The following is a 17,547-nucleotide window of genomic DNA, read 5'->3' on the forward strand; positions in this document are numbered from 1 at the left end:
TTTAAAAAAATAGAGGCGGGGTTTCACCATGTTGCCCAGGCTGGTCTCAAACTCCTGAGCTCAAGTGATCCACCTGCCTTGGCCTCCCAAAGTGCTGGGATTACAGGTGTGAGCCACCACGCCCGGCCCCTAGTCCTCTTTTAAAGATGTCAATTATCATACCATGTGGGCAACTACCAAATCTTCCAAAATGACATTTCACTTCTCTCCAGTTGCACGTTTAAAGGGCAATTCCGCCTGGCTGTTTTACTATCAACTTTAGTTACGTCCAAAATTTGATTCATCATCTCCATATAACTGTGTCCTCTTTCCAATTGTCAGTGGTGATACCACTAACCTTCTCAGTTGGGAAACCCTGAAATCATCTTTTAACTTTTCCTTCTCCTTCATCCTCAACATAATAGCTAGCTGCTGCTTCAGCAGAGATGAGTTTTCTCCATTTTCATGGTCTCATTCTAGTCTAAGTCCCTTCCACTTTATGCCTGAATCATCCCAATAGCATCTAAACTGGAATCCCTTGATCCTTCCAGTTGCCCTGTAGATTGATTTCAGTAAGTGATCCAAATAATTACTTCCACCATGCCACACAGTTGAGACACTACAGTGTAGGTTTCATTTGCTAGATTTATCAGGTTCTCCACAATCAGGCCCTACTCATCTTACCTAATTTTTTAACTCACTATTCTATGTTACAATTAAGCTCTTCATGATTCTTCATGATTCTATGCTACAATTAAGCTCTTCATGGGCCTATACTATGCCCATTCCTACCTCCAAACCTCATCTTAAAATATTTCCCCTTGCTGTATATGCCTTCTCCCTGACCAAAACTTGAAGGCCCAGCTCAAATGCCACTTGCTTCATGACAGCTTTCCCAATTGTGCCAGTCCACAGTGATCTCTTGCTTTGTTGAACTCTTACCACACTTATAGTCAGTACCACAAGCCAGTACTTATTGGTTTTGACATTATTTCAAGTGTCATTTCCCCCTTTCCCTATGGTTATATAAAGAGCTCTGGCCAGGCGCGGTGGCTCACACCTGTAATCCCAGCACTTTGGTAGGCCGAGGCAGGCGGATCACGAGGTCAGGAGTTCGCGACCAGCCTGGCCAACATGGTGAAACCCCGTCTCTACTAAAAATACAAACATTAGCCGGGTGTGGTGGCAGGCACCTGTAATCCCAGCTACTTGGGAGGCTGAGGCAGGAGAATTGCTTGAACACAGGAGGTAGAGGTTGCAGTGAGCCGAGATCACGCCACTGCACTCCAGCCTGGATGACAGAGCAAGATTCCGTCTTGAGGGGGAAAAAAAAGAGTTCTGGCTGGGTGCAGGGGCTCATGCCTGTAATTGCAGTGCTTAGGGACGCTGAGGCAGGAAGATCCCTTGAGCCCAGGAGTTTGAGACCAGGCTAAGCAACATAGTGAGACTCTGTCTCTACAAAAAAATTTTTAAAATTAGCCAGGCATGGTGGCATGCACTTGTAGTCCCATCTGCTTGGGAGGCTGAGGCAGGAGAATCACTTGAGCCTGAGCCATGATTGTACCACTGGACCCCAGCCTGGGTGACAGTTAGACCCTGTCTCATAAAAAAAAAAAAAAAAAAAAAAAAATCTCAAGAGAGTTCTGAGGCAAGGGATTATTCCTATAAATATGTCCTCTAGACCTCTTAACATAGTGGTGTGCACATAGTGAACACTTAATGTTTGCTACAAACCTATTCCAGTTGCCTGCTTGATCTCTTCTAAACTGAACTCTTCTCCCTCATTAAACATTAGCAGCACCAGTGTTTGAAAAAGAGAGACCTGGAGTTCCTTTTTACCCTGTTGAAGAAATAAAAGTGTTTAGCCATCACTTTTTTAAAAACACATGAAAAATTAATCAAATCATGTCTTATAGGAAAAGCATTTTTCAATTAGTGGATTTAGAAATATGATTAGCATTATCCAGCAAAGCCACTTGACGTGGTAATACAGTATTTCAGTGTGAGGTTTAGGTGTGACCCTACCTAAAATAGGAGGAAGGATTAGCTGACCTTTTAACAGTTTTTTTTAAGCCTTATAAATAGAATACAGTAATGAAAATTAATCAGCCTTATGTGTCATTCTAGATATTCATCACAAGCAGCAAGAAATCACTATTTCAAATGTATTTTTGATTTGTTTGGCTCAGATTAGTCATGAAAAGCTAAAGTTTTTTGAGATTAGATATTGCACACTGTTCCCCTTAACTCCCACTCTATTCGTAGCTCCCAGCAACAAGATTTCTGTCAAGAAGTGGCAGTGTTAGACTGAGTGTAGTTGCTCATGCCTGTAATCCCAGCACTTTAGGAAGCTGAGGCAGGAGGATAGCTTGAGCGCATGAGTTTGAGGTTACAGTGAACTATGATTGTGCCACTGTACTCCTGCCTGGGTGACAGAGTGGGACCCTGTCTCTAAAAATAAACAAATAAATAAAAATAGGAAGTGGCACTGTAAAGTTTTCATCCACAGGTGAGGAAAGGGTAGGGGGAAAGTTCACTGCTTTTCATTTTGCAGAAGGGCCAAATCAATCGTGGAAAGACCACACACCTAAAATTACTTAAAAATACATAAAGCTATGACAAGCTATCACTGTCATCATGCGGATATCTAGGATACAATTATAAAACAACAGCTTAAACTGGCCAGACGCGGTGGTTCACACCTGTAATCCCAGCACTTTAGGAGGCCGAGGCACGTGGATCACGAGGTCAAGAGACAGAGACCATCCTGGCCAACATGGTGAAACCCTGTCTCTACTAAAAATACAAAAAAATTAGCTGGGCATGGTGGCGCATGCCTGTAGTCCCAGCCACTCGGGAGGCTGAGGCAGGAGAATCACTTGAACCCAGGAGGCGGAGGTTGTGGTGAGCCGAGATAGCGCCACTGCACTCCACTCTGGTGACAGAGTGAGACTCTGTCTCAAAAAAAAACACAAAAAAGAAAAAACCAAAAAACAATAGCCTAAACTTTCAGTTAAGAAGGATGACCTAAATATTAAAGATAAAGATGAAAACTAAAAGTTTTGCGAACATCCACTTACCTCTTTAAATTCTGCTTTTAATACACAGTGTCCTAGGGTTGACTGCCACTGAAGTTTCCTGCCACTATGTTTGCCTAGGTAAAATGTCTTGAAAATCTCCTGAAGTTTTACCATCTAAAGTAAATAAAATAAGGCTTTATTTAAGCTCTGTATCCAATACCACATTTACCACTTTTTATACTTACCTCATGTGATATCGTTTCTGGAAAATTTTAAGACTATATCCAGTAGGTCTACCAATCACTTTGATGAAAAACAATGATCTCCCAACCACCAAATCAAATGGGATTTATTAGGATTTAGACCTTTTGCTCTCTCTGAACCATTTAATCATCCCCTCTTTTGAAACATTCACCTGCAGCACCTTTTGTGCCTCTGCACTATGCTGGTTCCTTTATTTCACTGTTGCTTCTGCATTGGTTTCCTTCACAGGTTCCTCTTTCTACCATCTGCCAAATGTGAGCCTTTTCTAAAGTTCTGCCTCTGCTGTTTTTTCTTCCTCTTTGAGAGAGATCTACTCCCTGGGCCTTCATAATCATCTCCATGGAGGATTCTCAATATCTATCTGTCTAGCCTTAATCCCTTTTATGGGCTTCAGTCCTGGGCTAGACAGTTTCCCAGGAGTCAGGATAGATTTAATCAAGGACCCATCATTTAGCAATCCCACCTATGGGTGAAATATGTGCAAGAATTCTTAATAGCTAGGTAGAGTGAGGGGTATAACCTGGGAAGATGGAAGAAGAGCCAGGGAAATTGACCCTGAACCCAGAAATTTGGCATTATTAGCTATGTGCTTAACTGGACTTCTAAGTACAAAAGTAAAATATTAAAGCAGTTGGTATTTGGTGTTGGTGCGTTTACTGACATACACTTTTAAAAGTATCCATGCCAGGCCTGGTGACTCACACCTGTAATCCCAGCACTTTGGAAGGCTGAGGTAGGGGGGATCACTTGAGCCCAAGAGTTCAAGACCAGCCTAAGCAATACAGCAAGACTCTGGGTCTCTATTTTTTTCTAAGTATCTATTTTTAAATGACAAGCAAAATGGAAATGCTATGATTTCTATGCCTATAACTCAGTTCTAAACAGTAACTCTTACCTCTGGTGGTAAATGAACTTCCATAGGCACATATGTTGGCCAATAGCCCATTGTCAGGATATTCACAGTTAATTCAATATTTCCTGGAACATTCTGATTCTGCATATACTATAAGAAGATCAAAACACACACTGAGATCTTAAAACTGCATACATTTCATATCATAATAACCTATTTAAGAAGCTCCCCGTTATGAAATTACATGCCAACACTGACCATCCTTAAAATAAAAGGCAACTAATTAAGAAGACTTTAAATGAAACCTACACAAAATGCACTAGGCAAGTACAGAGGTTAACATTTTGATACAAAGGCATACAAGGATCACATGACCTCATTACAGGCATTATCAACTTAAATAATTTCTCACATACAGCTGGGCCGTTATAGGATCTCTTCTCCATTCTTTTCCCCAATACCACCTGCAGTCCCCACCTTTGAATACCCCTATGTGGCTTAAACACCTTGTAGCAACCGCCATTCCTCACCCCACCAGCCAGCCCAAGTCTCCAGTTTTTCGCTTGCTCCACTGCCTATCTGCAGGGAGTGACCCGGAGTAGGGAAGGAAAAAGAGGGGAAAAGGGCAAAGCAGATAAGCCCTATTCTGTAGATACTATAGAATCCATAATCTTACTGACCCTGATTTTTTCTTAATTCTTTCACTTCCACTTCCCACCTTAGCAACACTGTGGGGTAAATAAGTCACTACTAAAACCCAAAAGAGGAAAATCTAATCTGCCATCATTATCACCTATGTTCTTAAACATTTCAAAACTACTTTCTACCTACATCTTCAAAACTGTGGATCTAGCTTTCTATCCCCAATGTCCCCAAAGGCTTTATACAGCTACATTATCACTTCTCCTCTCTCCCCGTTGCAAGCTCTGAACATGCAAATTACCAAACCATAAGATGCTGGGGAAAGCCCTGTTCCCACTATAGCTCTTCTTGTACTGACTTCAGTTCAATACATTTTATTTTTATTTCTGTGTTATTCTGGGTGTTTGTTAAAAATAAATCCTAAAGTAGGTCAAATATACTTATATTTCACCGATGATTTTTTTTTCTGTGAATATCACCACAGTTGCCATGAAGTAATTACAACAAACACGTTTCTATTTATCCTCTTTAGTACAAATCACAGCAAGCAGATAACTAAATACAACTAAGTTTGAGGAATTAAGAGTTTAACTCACTTTTACCTGTTTGAACTGAATCATGATGTCTTTAGAAAGTTCCATGTCTTTAAACATTCCTTCAAGTTTGCTGGTGAAAGCAGCTCCGCATTCTATTAAAGATGTTTGTACATGTATAATATTTTAAAGTGGTAAAAACAAAAGAGGTTTAAAAATGGGAAACACGAAATACAAAACTTACTTTAGTATGAAGTATGATCTGTAACTTTCATAAGAATAAAAAGAAATCCTTACCCCAAAGTGTATGCCCCATTAATTCAGAGTCAAACTCTTTAATCCTGTAGTAACCTTATCTACTATTTAGGTATAAAATAAATGGGAAATTTTTATACAAATAATAAAACCAAGAACAATGCTTTATCTTAAAAAACACAACTCTGGATATATGTACGATAAGTTGGAAACCTCAGGAGCTTGCTCAATTTATGTTTTCATCATATATACACAGACATGAGTGACAAAAGAGGAAATCGATTGAAAGGGTAAAAAGCTAACATTCTCCTTCAGAAATCAAAGAAAAGGAACAGAAAGAATGAGAAACCTACCATGTTTAAGTTTGGACAGCATTGATTTTTCAGCATCTACAGATGCACTCTTCCCGACTAACAGGCGCTTGGCTAAATCTTTCTTATAGAAGGCCTCAAAAACATCCTTGCCTATGTAAAAAGAAATGCAAAATTTATAATATTCCAATAAAAAGTTCTGACAAAACTGCTTTAAAGTGCTTTAATAAAGCACAGCATTATTCCAAGTTATTTTACTTTACACATTTTATTTAAGTTTGTTAAATGCAAGAAACAGTAGAGATCCATTTTTGTGCCAGACATTTCGAAGTCTTTATTGTAAAACTTTTTTGCATGTAACTGTCTTGATTGCATTAACTTTTATTCAGAAAAGCTTTTGTGGACTGGTAGCTTTGGTGCCAATATTTAAGAGATTAAGCCAAGTAGCAAAAATCAAGGCACTTAATACTAGAAGAGCCAAAGCATAGGACAATCAGGTAACATTCCTCACGTATCCCCCCAATGAATTAAAAACAATTTTAAATCTGTAATTTCCAAATAAATATTCCCTCCAGTTTGAATATACTTGCTAGCTTCTCTGTTGAGTGCTATTTTTAAAGAAAAATATTAAAACATTAGTAAATACTTACCATAGATAAATCTAAATATGATCATAATTTTATCCAACATTTTCTCAAGTTCTTCATCTGTAGCTTCTTTGTTGCCTGCACGAAGTTTTGAATCTACATACTTAGCTAAAATGGGGGAAAAGTTTGTTGTTTAATAACCAGGGAATACACGAGGTACTGGGCACTATATATACCCAAAGAGGAGTATGATACACTGAGTTTTTCAATACTTCAGAAATTTATATGCATTTTTTGAAGTCTCCAAAGTCAGGAAGATCAACTGACTTGTTCAATGCCATAGAGCTAATAACATCAGGGCCTGAACACAAACCCAAGTGTTCTGACTCCAGATCAAATGTACTTTCCACTATACTGATATTTATGAAAATAAGATAGGGATATCCTGTGGGGGAGGTCTCATGTAGCCCTGTGAGGGCATAATGTAAACAAAGCCACGAAAAGACATGGGGAATCTTCTGGAGTATCCATTTTATAGGAATAGTAAGCAATCTTTTTTTTTTTTTTCACATGTTACATGATTTTATTTGTATAAAATTTCCAGAAGAGGCAAATCCATACAGACAGAAAGTAGATTAGTGGTTGCCAGGGGCTGGGAGGAGAATGGGGAGTGACTGCTAATGGATATGGGGTGTCTTTTGGGGATGATACAATGCTCTGGAATTAGATAGTGGTAATGGTTGTACAATCTTGTAAATACACTGAAAACAATTGAATTGTACACTCTAAAATGATGAATGTTATGGTATGTGAATTATGTGTCGATTTAAAAAATAAAAATAAAAGATATGGTATGCAAAGCCCCTGACTCACAGTAACCGCATGATAAACCATCTTTCCCCAGCAATCTTAAACATTACTTTTCTATTAAAATGAACCAGATACATCATAGAGTAGAAGGTAAAATTTGCTACATGTTTAAGGATAAATAGTAGATAGGTTGCAACAAAATCTCATCCTTTTGGCAGAGGACCCTAGACCTTCTCAGGTTACCTCCTCCTCTGACACTAAGGGTACTTGGGTGGAAAAACCTGAGAAGCACTGTAGTGTATATCACATCCTTATGCTAAATGGGCCCAGATTATTAGGTTTATTTTTGCCCTGGACTTTTTTCTTTTACACTGTCAACTGTGATTTCATGCTGCCCTTTTTTGTAGCTTGAAATAACACCCTGCCTCATTTCTAAATCGTTAGGCTAGGAAAACAGATAAGCTTATTATCAATAAAGGTAAATAATAGTGTCCAACATACTGTCTTTCAAAGAAAGCACATTATGTTTGACATGTGGGCTTTCAGTATTTACATCCAGGTTTTTAGAAACACTTTTCAAACTTGATATACCAGCTAAACAACCTCAAACAAATGAGGGATTAGTAATACTACAACCTGATAAAAATTTCAGATTGAGATTTTATGACTCAAAGAACATCATTAAACAACTGGAAAAAGGACTAGAAAACATACCTATAAGTTCAGCTGGTTTATTTGGTCTTTTGTTAATGAACGTTTCAAATGCTTCTTTCATGGCATTGATAAATTTCTCATTCTTCAGAAAGCAGATATCGATTATATGGTCAACCTTATCTTTAAAATCCAGCAATTCTTGAACCATGGTTTTATCTTTTTCAGGATTAATTACAATAGTGCTGCCAAATGCCTAAAACAAAAAATTACCACTTTTTACTGTAATCGAATTGTCTACAGTGAAAACAATCCCCAAATCATATTTTAAGTGGCATATATATTTAAAGATCTTTAAAAAGTAAAATAAAGCTATTTTTAAGATGGAATCTCGCTATGTTGCCCAGGCTAGTTTGAAACTCCTGGGCTGAAAGGATCCTCCTGCCTCAGCCTCCCAAGTAGCTGGGGTTACAGGCATGTACCACTGCATCTGGCAAAATAAAGCTGATGGTGAAATGAGGACAAAAAAATAAAGTGCTAAAATATCCACACTGTTAACCACTCATCTATAATCACAAAAATAGTAAGCAATGATCACTGGGCATATGATATCATAACAGGGTATTATTAGAAGCCTCTGGGATCTTTTCCTTATTTTTAAAGTCAGCTTTCAATTTCCTTAAAATGGCAATCTGGCTTTAGTGTAACATTGAAGAAAGGAAAGAAATTTGGGGTTCAAAGTCTTCTTTTTCTACATTCACTGCTTTAAGTGGTAGAAACAGAAATTATGTCAGCCATCAATCAGGTTTTATAGCTTGATATGCCACACAGCTACCATTCTCAGGCTGACTGTTCTCAAAATTCCCATTACTTTTTAAACAAATTTAAAATTCTCTTAAAACAACTGGATCAAGGCCGGGTGTGGTGGCTCATGCCTATAATCCCAGCACTTTGGGAGGCCAAGGCGGGTGGATCATTTGAGTTCAGGAGTACAAGGCCAGCCTGACCAACATGGTGAAATCCCGTCTCTACTAAAAATACAAAATTAGCCAGGCATGGTGGTGCATGCCTGTAATCCTAGCTACTTGGGAGGCTGAGGCAGGAGAATCGCTTGAACCTGGGAGGCAGAGGTTGCAGCGAGCCAAGATCATGCCACCGCACTCCAGCCTGGGTGAGAAGAGCAAAACTCTGTCTCAAAAAAAAAAAAAATTGGATCAAACAAGAAATGCTTGCCAATATGCACTCTTGATGTGTAGATAAGCCGTAAGAGAGAAAAATCACAGGTAAATTGTTAATACCTTGATATATTCGATCCACTGCTGCAAAAGAACCTGAACTCCGCCTCGAACTCTACTGAAGAGCTGATACAGAAGAGACAAATCTTGAATTCGGTTTTCATCAAGAAGGTTATTTAAACCTGTATTTTAAAACATTTTGGCATTAAAATATAGTGAACAAAAAAGTGAACAAGATTATCAGACATTTTAATAAAATTTGAGTTATAATCATTGTGATACTGGTTTGAACTATGACTAGTCTGTATGTGAGCTGTAATGTAAGATTTTCTTTGAATTAAACCCAACCATCTTTCTGGGTAAAAACTAAATATAGAGACTTTAGTCGCTATAAAAATAAAAATAGGCCAGGCACGGTGGCTCACACCTGTAATCCCAGCACATTGGGAGGCCGAGGCAGGAGGATCGATTGAACCCAGGAGGTCAAGACCAGCCTGGGCACAAAGTAAGACCCCCTCCCCCTCTCTATTTTAATTTAAAAAGTTAAAAAAATTAAAAAGAAAAAGAAAAATGGTTAACTCCATAATGGTTTGTGCCATTTAGCATGATAGATTAGAGGCAAAAACAAACTTATAAAAACTGGCTTACATAAATATACATTATAAATAACTCATATATGTAGTAGCCATATTATGTACATAGTTATATCTCAGAATACTGGATACAGCCTGTGATATATCAAAAGCCATGCATAAACAGGTCAAATTTAAATGAGGCTCTAATAAATATTTGATTTTCAGGATGAAATAACAGTATAACTGCATTAAATTTCTAAATATATAAATTTTTATACAAAAGAAAATATTGTTGGGGAGAAAGGTAAGGCTTTTACCTATTTGTGGCATTCTCAAAGTAAAATGTAGGGTATACTCTAAATTCACTTGGGATTAGAAGTGCTTGGTTTGACATGCCATGAACAATAACAAAAAACCCTCACCACTTTAGTGTAAAAAGGAATACCTTTCCTTACTGAAAGCTTACATATTAAGTCAAGAATTTCCCACTTTTTTTCTTTTATTTTATTTAAAGAGACGAGAGTCTCACTATGTTGCCCAGGCTGACCTCAAATTCCTGGGCTGAAGCAATCCTCCTGCCTCAGCCTCCCAAGTAGCTGATACTACAGGCACATATCTACTACTGTTTTTTTATTGGTATTTGTGGATCCCTCTCTTCTAGTTCCTGTATCTTTCAGATAAGAAAACTGGCACCTCCAGGAAGTTTACTGTGATTAATAAGGATTATGTCCATCCTCAGAAATGCAGCCACATGCTATCAAACTTTTAAAAGGGCAACATCTTTAAAAATTCCCTACTAGTTGGCCACTACCATTTAAAAAGCAATCTCTTATTTACAAATTGCCAATTACCTTTCTGAAGAATTGCTGTTAAGTGTTCACCTAGAAGTTGTTTTTCTACAGTAGCAATTAATGACTTCCTACAAGGAAGAAAAAAAAAAAAAAGGTTAGTATTATTGACATTTGACTTCCAGAAAATGTAAAGCCTCTCCTGAGGGGGGGAAAAAATCAAATAGCTCATTTTATGTTGATTTCAAGATTCCTATCCTATGTATAAATTTATTGGTGCTCAGAGTTACTAAACTTTATGCCTAAAAGAAAAAAACCATAAAGGAATTGACAGGCAAAAATTTTAAAAAAACACTGTATATTTTAGAATTTGGTTTACATAATGAAATAAATATCTCCAAGACCTTGCTGTAGTTGGCTTTTTCCAAGTTTTGCTACTTTTATTAGGAAGGTAAAGAAGTACTACATACAGAAGCCCCACGACTGGCAATATTAATACTTAGGAAAGCACAGAAATAGGGGAATCCACTGAATTTTAATTGGCCTGAAGAGTTTAAAGGTCACATCAGCCTCTAGTATTATTTCTAAATTACCTTCTAAACACACACACACACACACACACACACACACACACACACATACCCTCCTAATAATCGAATCCTTGGATGAAAACTAATTAACTAGGGAAAAGAATAACTTGAAGTTTGTATTATGAAAACAACTGTTAACACTTCAAATCACACCTGAAAACAGTTACTAACATGTTTAGGATGGCTAAAGTGCTGCAAGTGATTTAACGACAGTTTAAGACTATTAAATTCAGCATGTAATACTTACTGGGTGGTCTGATCTAAGTAAGTAATAAGTCTGTCTGCTTCTTCTTCTAGACGTTTGTTAACATGATGTAGATATTCAGGAACCTACAAAGATAGTTTTTTATATTATTGTTTTCCTCCCCATAAATCACTCAGAAAATGTCAAGTCCAAAAGATCCTGGAAGTGGCCCTGTCAAATGTGACAGGGTAGAATCATATGTAAAAATTTATAGGTAGAGTTTATGATCCAGAATTCTGGCCTTTAAGAAGAGAGAAAAGAAAGGAGCACCTAAGTGAGAGAAGGGCATCACAATGTTGGGAAGATAAATGCAAAGGGAAGCTTATATTCTACAAAGTAAGGTCTATTGTGAGAGACAGCGAGAATTTATTAGTCATGATTTTTAAATACCTCTCTTTCTTGCATTAATTTTTGTCCTTCAGCTGCATAGAGCCGGTTAGTTTCTTCCAAAAATCGTTGTTCAAAAGAATCTTGATAAATCTGGGAGGGGGAACAAAATGAAAGAGATCATTTATTTAGCAAATATTTACTAAATGTCCTCTATGTCTATGTAAACAGCATTATGAATTTGGTTTTTAAACATCAAGCTAGGATCCTTTTGTAGTTTAGAAGCATGATGATTGGGTTTTTATGCTCATATATGAGATGTGCTTCCTTCAAACCTTGTTAGGACATCAACACATTACCTGTCTGATGTGGGGGGAAAAAAAACTAGGAATAGCAATCAGCTCTGTATAGTATGTGTAGTAGTTAACTTACTTGCAAATCAGACAGCATGCTTAAAAGGCTTCGAAGTAAACTTCTATCAATTGCTTCACCATTCCTTTCCCTCTCAATCAAGAGAAGAATGCCATCAATTGTCTTATTCTGCACTTTCTGATCACTTATAATATGAGCCCTAAATAACTCCAGTCCCATGTCCCTAAAATAAAAAACACATATAACCTAAATTAATTGACAATACCACTTCTGAAGAGGTTTGCTTAACTTCTTACCACATGTTCCCATGCTAATTAGGGCTCCAGGGCTTTGAAGCAGCAATTGTCAAAAAATAAAATCCACACATTTAATTTTGAATAACATTATTAGATTAAAGCACACAGGAAACTCATTTTGTCTTTACTGAGAATTGAAGCTAAATTCCTATTTTCCTCCATAACTAAGTTTTGTTGTATTATTTCTTTTTGTGGATTTCTTCCTTGCTCAAATCAGCAGACAAAATTAGTTCAAAGACATAAAACAGTTTTCACTGTACTGGTATTGAAAGCTTATTTGGTTATTTATCAACTGGTTTCAATACTGAAGAATCAGTGAATTCTGATCATTGCTGTAGGCAGATGATAGGTACATGGGAAGGGGAAGAGTTCATGATACTATTCTATTTTCGTGTATACATGGACTTTTCCATAATGTTAAATGAGTGAACTCTTGATGGTCAGCAGCAAAATGAATCACAATCATAGACATTCCAGAGCAAACTTTAGTCCCCTTGGCTAACAAAAAACTTCTTCATAAATTAATATATGCCCAGGGAATGTTAGCTATCTTTAATATTAGCATAGGCAACATATTATTAAGAAGATAAAACTGCTACAAAGGAAAGTCTAGAAGCCAAATGTGAATTTTTAGAATATTCACAGTATAGCTTATACTCTTTCATTAGTGTAATTAAGATTTGAGTACGATTTGGAACAATCTTTTCATGTTTTTCTGGCATCCTTACCAAATGGAGGGTAGCATTGAATTCTGAAGAACGTAAGTTCTATCCAGAAACAAAAAAATGCTCCTGATCATGATCTGCCAATGAAAAAAAAAGAAATCAAACAAGTTTTGTATGTTGTGAAGCTGAAATATTTGCTTTCAATAAGAATAAAACTGAAGGGTTTGTCTGTATATATATTAGATTACTAAGATTAAACATGCAGATAAACACATCTGAGAATATGCCCATATTGTTTTTATTATTCAACAGTCTTAATTCTTTTTGTGTTTTCTAGAAAAAAGATACTTAAAATGGCCCTCTGATTTACTACTTGAGAAGTAACTGAAAAATCAAGGGGACACTCATATAATTCTTCCTGCGCCACAGTGCTAGGGAATGAAGCTGCCTTACATTGCACATGTGAGGGTTTTTTTTGGCAGGGGGTGGGGGTGGGGGGTGATGGATTTTAAGATTTTAATCTGTAGAATATAAGGTATAAACCAGATTAAGAAAAATGGAAAAGGTTGTTATCTGAATAAACTAAAACACAGGACCATCAGGCACCTTCACAGGTAATCAAATAGTGGACAGGATAACCATCAAGAGAGAAAAAAAATAACAGTCCCAGACGAAATGTAGCTTTTTAATGAATGAGATAAATACATTTTTGGTAAGTGTGACAAAAATAAAAATGAACCTAAGGTGCAAGACATTCTGAAATGCAGGTTTACCTGTAACTTGTGGTTTTAAAATAGAAAACTCAACCAAAACTAGTTTCCAATTCAGAAAAGGAACTTGGGAGGAAGAGTGGGAGGGGGGCGAGGGATAAAAGACTACAATGGTGCAATGTATACTGCTCTGGTGAAGGGTGCACCAAAATCTCACAAATCACCACTAAGGAACTTACTCATGTAACCAAATGTCACTTGTACCCCAATAACTTACGGGAAAATAAAAAATAATAAATAAATTAAAAAAAAAGAAAAGGAACAGATATTGAAGCAATCTCCCTATTGCTAAGTTTTAAAAACTAACATTCCTGTATTTGAAGAAATGTTTTTAACTATTAACACAATGTTTAGCCGAAATACAATACTTTTTCCAGCTTACCATTTGTCTGCAATGGTTTTGCCAGCATCTATCAATCTTCTTTAAAAAAAGAACGCTATCCAATGAATCCCTGAAACATATGTTAAGGATATTTTAAAGCGTCTGGTACAAGTCATATGTGCCATGTGACAGACAGCACATTAGTCTTAAACATGAATTGAATACCTTGCACACTAAGTGAAACTAAATGGCACTTGATTATGCACCAAAGTGCTATTTCCTAATTTGTAAAACAAATAAAAAAACATAGTTTATACTGAAAAACACCTTTAAAAACAAGTCTTAGACATAACTGAACATCACGTTTTCAGTTTACGATTTCCCTTAGGAGATTATTTTTCCTCAAGTGGAAATCTGTTAGGGCAAAAAGGGTAAAGACATAAGGACATCTTATTTACATGAATATCACATGTAGTTCTGGACACGAATTAAGGCTGAAAAGTCAAAATGTGTTTCTTTCTCAAGAAACACAAGACACAAAAAATGACAAACCTACAAAATACAGGCATTCTACTTCAAGCTGGGTTAAACAGTGAGGGGTAGGGACGGAGAGGAAGACAAAACTATTCACGATTTTTTGTTTTAAAAAGGATATTCTCTGAATTGATGAATCTGTGCTTTGATGTGATCTTCACAGATCTGTCTCAGCTGTTTGTACAAGTTTGCAGAAATCTTGTAAGAACAGAGATTTTCTACAGCCTGCAAGGTTAAACACATACTTTCTTAAGGAGAGGATGAAGGATTTCTCAACTATTTACATCAGATTCTTATTAATTTGATATTTCTACCACATCAGCTTATTAAAAATATTCAGCCACTTAAGACACAAAGTAAAACAACAAAATATATCAATGTGGGTGGCAAACTTTCTCATAACCAACGCACTGTATCAAAAAAGAACAAATTACAGGTTTAGCATCTTTAATCTAAAAATCTGAAATCCAAAAAGCTCAAAAATCTGAAACTTTTTGAGTGCCAACATGCTGCTCAAAGAAAATCCTACTTGGGCTGGCTGCAGTGGTTCATGCCTGTAATCCCAACATTTTGGGGGGCCAAGGTGAGAGGATTGCTTGATGCCAGGCTAGAACAGCCTAGGCAACTGTGATGGTTAATACTGTCAACTTGATTAGATTGAAGGATACAAAGTATTGATCCTGGGTGTGTCTGTGAGGGTGTTGCCAAAAGAGATTAACATTTGAGTCAGTGGGCTGGGGAAGGCAGATCCACCCTTAACCTGGTGGGCACAATCTAATCAGCTTCCAGTGAACATAAAGCAGACCAAAAAAAGTGAAAAGGAGAGAAGGGCCTAGCCTCCCAGCCTACATCTTTCTCCCATGCTGGATGCTTCCTGCCCTCGAACATCAGACTCCAAGTTCTTCAGTTTTGGGAATCAACCTGGCTCTCCTTACTCCTCAGCTTGCAGACAGCCTATTGTGGCACCTTGTGATCGTGTAAGTTAACACTTAATAAACTCCCCTTTATATATATCTCCTACTAGTTCTGTAGTTCTGTCCCTCTAAGAAAACCCTGACTAATACAGAAACAAAGCAAGACCACATCTCTACAAAAAATTTAAAAATTAGCTGGGCCCAGTGGTGTGCACCTGTAGTCCCAGCTATTCAGGAGGCTGAGGCAGGAGGATCACTTGAGCCCAAGAGTTCAAGGTTGAAGTGAACCATGATTACGTCACTGCACTCTAGCCTGGGGACAAAGTGAGACCTTGTCTCAAAAATTAAAAAGCTGTCGTGTTTAAAATGTTAATCATTTTCACAAGCAGAGCTTCATTTTGGGTTTAAAAAACAATTTCACCTATTGTTTATGTATCAGATGGGTCGGGCAGTCCTACTACAATTGAATTAAAATTTACTTAAACATTCTTGGATTTTCCTGAACAGAACAAAGCAGAAATTATTGCTAGCAGTATGATAATGAGTATGATATAATACCAAGGAATTTTCTCCAACATTTCAGTTTAAGAATTGTTAAATATAGATTTTAAAATTTGTGGCTGGGCACAGTGGCTCACGCCTGTAATCCCAGTGGTTTAGGAGGCTGAGGCGGGCGGATCACTTGAGGTCAGGAGTTCAAAATCAGCCTGGCCAACATAGTGAAACCCTGTCTCCACTAAAAATACAAAAATTAGCCGGACATGGTGGTGCACGCCTGTAATCCCAGCTACTCAGGAGGCTGAGGCAGGAGAATCGCTTGAACCCAGGAGGTGGAGGGTGCAGTGAGCTGAGATCACACCACTGCACTCCAGTCTGGGCAACAGAGAGAGACTCCATCTCAAAAAGGAATAAAATAAAAAATAAATAAAATTTGTACAACTGAATTAACATCAATTACAAAAGAAATAACTGCATTTTTACTTCACTTTAATAACTGAATTGATCTTCTTTTATACTCAGATTCCAGAAGGATGACCTTCAGATTTCAGTAAGTTTCCTGTTATGCATATATAAAAGACTTTCAAATTTAAAACAACAAGCATGGTAAAACTCTTTGGGAAAACTCTGATATAATCTATAATTCCAAATGGTAATGACTTAAATGTAACACCAGAATTCCTTTCTTACCACAACAGAAGAAAAAAATCCCATTAAAATGAACTCTAGGGGGGCATCCAAGTTCTGTGGGTTGGAGTGGAATTTTAAAAATATGTAGTTAGAAGTCACATTCCCAATATGCAGGTCCAGTAAATAAATTAGCAAATGAAAAGAAAGCTTGGCAGAGCGCGGTGGCTCACGCCTGTAATCCCAGCACTTTGGGAGGCCGAGGCGGGCAGATCATGAGGTCAGGAGTTCGAGACCAGTCTGACCAACATAGTGAAACCCTGTCTCTACTAAAAATACAAAAATTAGCCGGGTGTGGTGGTGTGCACCAGCTACTCGGGAGGCTGAGGCAGGAGAATCTCATGAACCCGGGAGGTGGAGGTTGCAGTGAGCCGAGATCGTGCCATTGCATTCCAGCCCAGGCAACAGTGTGAGACTCTGTCTCGAGAAGAGAAGAGAAGAAAGAGAAGAGCAGAGTAGAGCTTAAAGGAAATCTCTCACACCACAAGAGACAAATCACCACACCTCATCAGGAAACAGCAGACCAATTAGATTGAGCAGCTATGGAGGAATAAGAAGGCTGAGACCCTGCTGGCCTGCCCACTTTTCAGGTGACCTGGGGCTAGGCCACAAATGCTTAAGGGAATTTATGTTTATTTCATGTGCCTCTCTGTTCACACGGGTCCTTTGTGGACTGTCCCCCTTCCACCTTTAGTATTCCTCTCATTGTATCTCACCGTTCCTTCTGAATGACTATTTTCTCAGCATTTCTTATCTCTCTGCTTAGATTCTGTCATATGACTTAGTGCGTACTTCATCTTTCCACATTGCGCACTTCCAGTACTT

At 37.6% G+C, this 17,547-nt stretch overlaps 1 protein-coding gene and 1 non-coding gene across 7 annotated transcripts in view; one reads left to right on the forward strand and one right to left on the reverse strand.

Moving 5' to 3' along the window:
- CUL4B (cullin 4B) overlaps positions 1–17,547 on the reverse strand; it is a 51,506-nt gene that overhangs the window by 8,454 nt on the left and 25,505 nt on the right. For 3 of the 6 annotated variants that reach the window (XM_054471320.2, XM_054471321.2, XM_054471322.2), the window contains 15 exons: positions 14,745–14,848; positions 14,150–14,219; positions 13,061–13,134; positions 12,097–12,259; positions 11,728–11,817; positions 11,341–11,423; positions 10,567–10,634; positions 9,204–9,322; positions 7,969–8,161; positions 6,508–6,612; positions 5,900–6,010; positions 5,361–5,446; positions 4,159–4,266; positions 3,060–3,173; positions 1,714–1,819 (listed from right to left, as the gene is read on the reverse strand). In XM_054471320.2, the coding sequence (XP_054327295.1) occupies positions 1,714–1,819; positions 3,060–3,173; positions 4,159–4,266; positions 5,361–5,446; positions 5,900–6,010; positions 6,508–6,612; positions 7,969–8,161; positions 9,204–9,322; positions 10,567–10,634; positions 11,341–11,423; positions 11,728–11,817; positions 12,097–12,259; positions 13,061–13,134; positions 14,150–14,219; positions 14,745–14,848 (1,594 nt within the window). Of the gene's footprint in view, positions 1–1,713; positions 1,820–3,059; positions 3,174–4,158; positions 4,267–5,354; positions 5,447–5,899; positions 6,011–6,507; positions 6,613–7,968; positions 8,162–9,203; positions 9,323–10,566; positions 10,635–11,340; positions 11,424–11,727; positions 11,818–12,096; positions 12,260–13,060; positions 13,135–14,149; positions 14,220–14,744; positions 14,849–17,547 lie in introns of all 6 variants that reach the window. The other 3 variants (XM_063660392.1, XM_063660393.1, XM_063660394.1) reach the window with 1 other exon arrangement.
- On the forward strand, positions 11,930–12,033 carry LOC129025577 (small nucleolar RNA U13). The gene has a single exon (XR_008497322.1). It is a non-coding gene; the product is annotated as a small nucleolar RNA U13 (small nucleolar RNA).

This window comes from Pongo pygmaeus, chromosome X (genome assembly GCF_028885625.2).
Source record: "Pongo pygmaeus isolate AG05252 chromosome X, NHGRI_mPonPyg2-v2.0_pri, whole genome shotgun sequence".
NCBI lineage: Eukaryota > Metazoa > Chordata > Mammalia > Primates > Hominidae > Pongo > Pongo pygmaeus.